The sequence below is a fragment of the Delphinus delphis genome, chromosome 3, assembly GCF_949987515.2.
Source record: "Delphinus delphis chromosome 3, mDelDel1.2, whole genome shotgun sequence".
Lineage (NCBI taxonomy): Eukaryota > Metazoa > Chordata > Mammalia > Artiodactyla > Delphinidae > Delphinus > Delphinus delphis.
The window spans coordinates 20246499-20253785 of NC_082685.1; the positions used below are offsets into that span (position 1 = coordinate 20246499).

General features: G+C 54.6%; 1 protein-coding gene across 4 annotated transcripts; it reads right to left on the minus strand.

Moving 5' to 3' along the window:
- Window positions 1-57: 57 nt before the first annotated feature.
- Window positions 58-6673, minus strand: HNRNPAB (heterogeneous nuclear ribonucleoprotein A/B). Of its 4 annotated transcripts, none has more exons than XM_060008262.1 (8): window positions 6406-6662; window positions 6086-6322; window positions 5180-5348; window positions 4295-4453; window positions 3989-4120; window positions 1762-1882; window positions 949-1089; window positions 58-665 (listed from the first exon to the last, which is right to left on the minus strand). In XM_060008262.1, exons 2-8 carry the CDS (start codon window positions 6298-6300, stop codon window positions 595-597), a joined length of 1008 nt encoding a protein of 335 aa, XP_059864245.1. In that variant the 5' UTR covers window positions 6301-6322; window positions 6406-6662; the 3' UTR covers window positions 58-594. The 4 variants fall into 4 exon arrangements, with proteins under 4 accessions (XP_059864245.1, XP_059864246.1, XP_059864247.1 ...); XM_060008263.1 differs by having other exon boundaries at window positions 6566-6645; XM_060008264.1 differs by lacking the exon at window positions 3989-4120 and having other exon boundaries at window positions 6406-6673.
- Window positions 6674-7287: the final 614 nt, after the last annotated feature.

The window sequence follows — 7287 nt, forward strand, 5'->3', positions numbered from 1 at the left end:
AGCTCTGGAGCACCTGTCCCCCGCCCCCTTCACAGTATATCCCACACTCACCCAGGCTTGGGGGTTTTTAAATTTTTATTTCAAAAGCTTGGATAGCTTCAATATCCAGGTCGTGGCAAAATCAGGACACGTGTAAAATACCTTACAATACATTAGATTCCCGAAAGGTACCAAAAAGTACAGTAAAATTAACACTTCCATTATAGGAAATGTATGACACAAATAATATAAAATTAAAGGTGAAAAAAGGTGACACTGTTTTCCTAAGATACAATTTACTCTTTACAACCAGGGTCCACAGGTCCAGGCTGCAGAGCGGCCGCAGGAAGCAGACCCTCCAATCTGGCTCCGGGTAACTGGGTAATGAAAATGAGCCCATAATGCCGCTCTGGCCTCGAGACACCACACGCTGCCTAAAACAACTAGAGCTCTGGATATATTAAACAGGAGAGTGATTTCCAGGGGGGAAATTTTAAATAAGACGCACATGGGACAGCCCATAGAAAGTTTGCCAAGTTAAATTTGGTACATAATTGTGTTCACTCGATATCCAAACAAAGCGTGTGCGGTCAGTCGGACACTCCTGCCAAAGCCTCAGTATGGCTTGTAGTTATTCTGATGGCCACCGCGTCGCTGGCTCTTCCCGTAATTTGTACTACCCTGACCTAGGGACAAGAACAACAATGAGAGCAGCTACAACTTACTGAGCATTTACTCCTGTGCCAGGCGCTTGATATGCATCCTCACCAGAGCCAACAACTCTGATAGGACATCTTCCCCACCTTCCTGAGCCCCAAAAGCTCAAAATCGGGTAGCTCCAGTGAGCAAGCCAGGCCACAAAGCCCAGCCTGTCCGACTCCAAAGCCCCTGCTGCCAGTGGCCCCTGCACTGTCTGTCCTGCCTCCCAGGGTGGGTGAGTGGATGGGGGCCTCCCTCTCTCCTACTTACTGTAGTCGTAGCCGGGGCCGTAGCCGTAATAACCATAAGGCGAGTAGTCGTAGCCGCCATAGCCGGGCCCGTAGCCCTGCTGGTAGCCGTAGCCCTGGTTCCAGTAGCTGCCGTAGCCCTGATTCCAACTCTGACTCTGACCTGTGGGGGGGAGCAGGGCACAGGGGCCCATGGACCATTTAGCACACGCAGGAGCTAGGATGGAGGAAATCCTGCCCTTTGGGTGGCGAGGTTACTATGGCAACTCAGAAAAGCCAAGGGGCTGCTGTCCTGGTGTAGAGGGAGGGCCCTGGGCCCAGCCCTGTACCTGAGACCCAAGCTGGGGGTAAGAAGGCCAGGCCAGGATGGAAAACTAACTTCACTGGGGCAACCGAGGCAGCTCACTCTCATTCAAATCACCCTCTGCTCACCCCCACCCTCCCTGGCAGCTTGGCCTTAAAAAGGATGGAGTTCAGGCTTTGGAGTCAGAGGGGCCTGGGACGGAAGGAGGTTAAGCGCCTGGCACAGCCTTGCCCTACCCTTCAGCCCACCCACCCATGGGTGTACCAAGACTCAGGACAGCCACAGAGCCAAGCACACCCCGTCTTGATGCAGATGCCCCCTCTGCCCTGGGGCCCCAGACCACATGAGAAAAATGGGCTCTTCTACTCCAAGCAGCAGCAGCAGCAGCATAGCCTCAACCCAGGAAAACCATTCCTGATTCTGCCCACCCTGCTGCACCAAGCACCAGAGGCCAAGAGAGCCCCCAAAACAGGCACAGAAGCTCCATGCAGGCAGGGAAACAGGACTCATCTTCATCTGGGTTCCACTCACCTCCTCCACTTCCGCCGCCACCACCGCTGCCTCGGTTCCCTCGGTTGCGATTTCCACGGCCCCCAGAGCCATACTGCTGCTGTTGATAAACCTCTTTGGGCTGGGCCACCTTGATTTCACACTGAAAGCCAAGAGAACAGTGGGTCATGCCAGTGGGACAAGCCCTGGGCAGGAAGTGTGCACGAAGGCCTTCGCTGACAAACGTTCAGGAGGCAGATCTTCTCTATCTGCTCAAGAACACATGCTGGGGTGGGAAACCACATTTGGACTAGCTCAGAATCACAACTAAAATCTAGACAGACCGAAAAACTCACACAATGGGCTTTCTGGCTCAAGCCTTTCCCCAGAGTGCTTGAAACAATGGGATACACCCAATGGGATAGGTCCACTGATGGTCACCCTTGGGTGCTCTAACAAGTGGGAGAAGGACAGCTGGACCAATGCCAGTCCAGTGTAGCAAGACACCACACCAGGTGTCAATCTGGTGCCACCTTGGGCAAGGGAGTCAGAGAAGGCTTCCCAGGTAAGGGATCTTAGAGAAAAAAGGTTCTTTTCTCCCCCCCAGAAGAAATAAAAGCATTCCACTCAAATACACTATTGAGGTGGCAAACCTGACCTCCATCTTATAAAGAAAGCCACTGAAGCTCAAGGCAGCCTTCCCTAAGGCCATACTGCTCCCCCTTTCTCCTCCAACCACTGGTGGGCTGTTGGGATGGGCCAGATATCTGTGTCTTCTTAGGGCCCAGAGAGTCAATTTCCTTTTTGCTCAAAACTCTCATGAGGGTCATGGACCTTCAAGTGCTCCTGCTTTAAGTATATTTTTAAAAGAAAGTCCACTGACACATAACCCTCTCCATTAAGACCAATTAAAAAAACATTTTAGGGGGCTTCCCTGGTGGCGCAGTGGTTGAGAGTCCGCCTGCCGATGCAGGGGACACGGGTTCGTGCCCCGGCCCGGGAAGATCCCACATGCTGCAGAGCGGCTGGGACCATGAGCCATGGCCACTGAGCCTGCGCGTCCAGAGCCTGTGCTCCGCAACGGGAGAGGCCACAACAGTGAGAGGCCCGCGTACCGCAAAAAAAAAAAAAAAAAAACCATTTTACGCAAGATGTCCCCATACAAGCATACTCAAAAAATCAGCAAATTATCAAGTGATGCGATCTCATGTTTTCTATCCTACTAAGTTAAAAATACTGAATACAACCTGCTAAATAACACTTATTTCAAGATCAACCACTAGCAGTTTGACTAATGGTGCCCTAATAGGCTCTTCATGCCCATTTCACATCATGGCACAGAGATAAAGATCTCTTTCCATGTCACTGTCCACTGGGGAAACCATTAATGGATGAGGTCTCACCCAACAGCCCCTATGATCCCATCTCATTTTACATAAAATTTAGGGGCCCAATCCCAAATCCAATCTTTCCAAAAATTCCCAGCCAGGATTGAGGCTTCCAGGAGCCCCACCCTATGTGTCCCACCTTATCTGGCTGCCACTCCTGCTCAGGCAGAGCCTGCCACACCTTGCCAGTGGGCCACACCCTCAACTCCCAACTGCCTCGGCCACTGGAGAACACAGGGAGCATGAACTACCTACCCTCTCTCCTGTCCAGAGTTCAGAGGGAAGAGTTGCCCCTCACTGAACAGGACTCTCACTTATTTGAAGTCAAAACTGACTCTAGATTTAAGGTGGCCAGGACCCTGGGAGCTCTCTGGAAAGGATCTTTGGGGTGGGGCTTAATTTAACCAGTAACCAAAGGGGATGGAGATAAAACAGATTTGGTTGTGGCAGGAGGTAAAGATAAAAGCTCTACAACAACGTCCAAAGCAGGTAAGACTTCTCCACAGAAAACAGTAAATGGCAATTTTAGAATCTTCTGAGACCTTAACTGTAGGACTTACACACTTTGCACTCTACATCCCAAACACCATGACCTCTACCTTTAAGTCAGGATCTGAAGAGGCTACTCAGCACACACTCTATCCCATATAAGGCTCCCGTCCTCCAGTATTCTCCTGCCTCCCTCATATCCTGTCCTACCAGCCTAGGAGCTCCGTGAAAGACAGGACAACCTGCCCCTCCCCTATGAGGACAGCAAACAGTGCAGAAAACAGTAACGTATACCCTGGAGAACTCTTGGAGGTAACCCAATGCCTAATCCATGCCTGCAAAGGCCAGCTCTCCAGCAGAATGCCAAGCACACACAGCTGGGGACACCTTACCTTACTTCCACTGATGGTGTGGAACTTTTTCTCCAGAACTTTCTTCACAGGTTCTTCTTCTTTAAAGGTGATGAAAACAAAGCCTCGTCTTTTGTTCGACTTTGGATCCATTGGAAGCTCAATGGCTTCAATCTGCAAACGTAAGCAAAGCTCAGGACCCTACCGCAGAGCCTATAAGGAACTCACAGGAGAAAACATCCACGAACACCAGAGTGAAAAAGAGCTCCAGCCAGCCAAGGTGCCAAGGACCAAGAAGAAGGCAACCTCGGTGCAGCTGGCAGACCACTCCGGGGGCCACACACTCACCTCCCCAAACTCGCCGAAGTACTCCCTGATCTTCTCCTCAGTGGCTTCAGGATTCAGACCCCCCACAAAAATTTTCTTTACTGGGTCTTTCTTCATGGCCATGGCTTTTTTGGGGTCAATGACACGGCCATCCAGCCTGTGCTCCTTCTGGTCTAGAACCTGTTCCAACAGAAGGGAGCTGGGTTCTAACTCAGCAGCATGACCCTGAACAAGAACCTTCTCTTTGAACCACAAGACTCCAACACAGGCACACAAAATGTGCTTCACCTCCTTCAAACTCTACCCCCAATCTGACTTCCCAACCCTATCTCCAAACTTCACTTGGTTTACCTAAACACCTATAAATCTATCCGCAACCCCCCCCCCACCAGTCTTTGCCCATGCCGTGCACCCCTCTTCCTGCCCAGGCAGCCCCAATTTAAGGCCTATCTCCTCCGGAAGTAAAGCAGTAATTAAAAGCACAGGCTAGAGCTAGGCTGTGAGGGCTGGAATCCTCACACTCCACCCCTTACTAGCTATGTGATCTTTTCTACTTAACCTTCTGAGCCTTAGGTTTGTTTTCTACAAAATGAGTAAAATAATGTTTATCTCCTAGCAACCCTGGACTCTCTTCTAGTCCTCTCAATGAAATGTCTGCTTCAGCAGGGTCCAGAATAGGCACAAGATAATAAACGGTCAACCATAATCTTCCTGGACCACTCCTGCCCACTCACTCCTCCATTTAATCTCTACTTTTAATCCATTCAAAAAGGAGAGCAGGAGTTCCCAACCTCTCTGCTTTTCCCAAAGCACCCAACCATGTGCAAAACACATAAGCCAATCATGGTCTAAGAATAGTATCCTCATAAAATACACAGACTTCTGATTATAAAGTACCCAGCTTACCTTCTCCACGCTGGCTGCATCTTTGAAGAGGATAAACCCAAACCCTCTTGATCGGCCAGTGTTGGGATCCATTTTTATTGTACAGTCAACGACCTCTCCAAATTTGGTAAAATAATCCTTTAGGTCCTTTTTGCTGGTATCCCAGCTCAGGCCACCAACGAACATTTTTCTGAAATGGTGGGGTGAGAACAGGGAAACAAGCCTTAGAAAACTCATTTCGGAAGGACTGGCCCTAGCAAAACTTTCATTGAAAAGATTGTAAATAAAGCCACCATTCGGAACAAAGGTTTACCCTTAGGACCCACAGGGTTCTACCTCTGGAAAATGTTAACAAATCTCCGCTTCCCTTCCAAACCCAATCTTGACCCTAACAAAGCCTCAGGTGATCCGTACCCCCAAGGAGGTGGGGGAAAAGGAAGCACAACCTAGCCGGAGAGCTAGGCCCTGGGCACTCACAACTGTAAGGAAACTAATTTGTCTAACAACCGTGTATCAAAACGCTACGGTCCCTGCCACCTCCGAGCACTCGCTCTCAAGGAACTCAAGGCTTCCGGGGCCGAGTCGGAGTTCAGGCCGTGACTCCGCCCTGGAAAAGAGGCGGAGGAGGAAGGCCCTGGCGCGCGCCAACTCCGCCCACGCAGCTCAGGCAGTCCGCGACCCGCCGGGCCCCGGGTCCGAGCACACTCCGCTTCCGGGCGCCAGCCAGCGGTCCCGGGGCGGCGCCAAAGTCGACCCAACAAACTCCTGCAAACTCCGGCGCGCACGGAAAGCCGGCGGCGCGGGGCTGCTGCTCTGCGGGCCGCGAGCAGGCCCCGGCCGCCCGCCCCTCCCCCCGCCGCGTGGCGCCAACAAAAGGCGGCCCCGGAACAAAGGCGGCGCCCCCCGTCGGCCCGCGGCCGCACCTACCCCGCGTCCTCCTCGTTCTTGCTGGCGTTTATCTGGTCACCCTCGGCGCCGTTCTGGTTGCCGGCCTGGGGCGCCACGCTCCCGCCTCCGGCGCCAGCCGCGACCCCGGTGCCAGCACCAGTCCCGGCCGGCGACTCGCCTTCGGGGGCGGCCTCGTGTCCGTTCTCGGTGGCGCCCGTCGTCTCCATGGGCTGCTCCTCACCCGCTTCCGACATGCTAGGCCGTGGCGCGCGGCTCCTGCAACGAGCAGCCACGACGCATCAGGCCGGCGCCGCTCCCGCCCGGGTTCCCGCCCGCCACCCGCGGGCCCGGACGCTCACCTCGCCGCCGATGACGCCGCGGGGCCCGCTCGTCCCCACCCGCCGGGAAGGCACCGCGGGCTCGGCCGCGCTCACGCTTGCGCCGCCGGGCCTCTCCCCCGTCTACCGACGGAGCCGCCGCGACCTCGCGCCCTCCTCCCTCGGCCTGCGCTGCCGCTACCGCTGCCGCCGCTGCACGAAAGCCACCAACACAGAAGCTCTACCAGGCCCGCGCGGTGCTGCCGCCTGACAATGCCGACTCGTGGCGCTCTTTATAATGCCGGAGCCGAGGCCACCTCGCAACAAACCACATGCTCATTGGCTTCGCCAGCCAGTCACTCAACCCCGCGCCGGCTCCCCATTGGCCGCGGCGGCGGGCTCACGGTAAATCCAGGCGGGCTTTGTCCTCATCTTAGAATTCGCGCGAGCCGGGGCCTTGCAGAGGGTTGCCGGGTCCGGTGGTCCGATGACCCTGTCCCGAGCGGCCGGCGGCCCGAGCCCAGGGGCGGAGAGGCTTATTACTGACCGTTCGCCCTCTGAGGCCGTAGTCCTTCGTCCCGGTGCGACCTAATCCAGCATTGGCAGCCTTGGCCACTCCGTTTCCCAAAAGAGGAAACTGGACTCAAGGAAGCCTCGGAAACCGAAGTCGCCCCAACTGGAAGTGCAGAGCCTGGCCTTCCGAGATTGGGCGCGCAGTGCCCGCCAAGGCCCTCAGCTTGGTTCGGAGAAATTGGGACGGATCCCGCCCTCCCCCTTGACCTTGGTGCCGTCAAAGCCACGCGCTCCCGCCACTTCTGCCGCCTCCCCCGGAGGTGAGAAGCGAGGAGGGGGCGGAGTTCATCGAGTGACTGTTGCCAATGGTGCTCCGCCGGGATGTGGCGGGAGAAACGGTGGGACCACGGT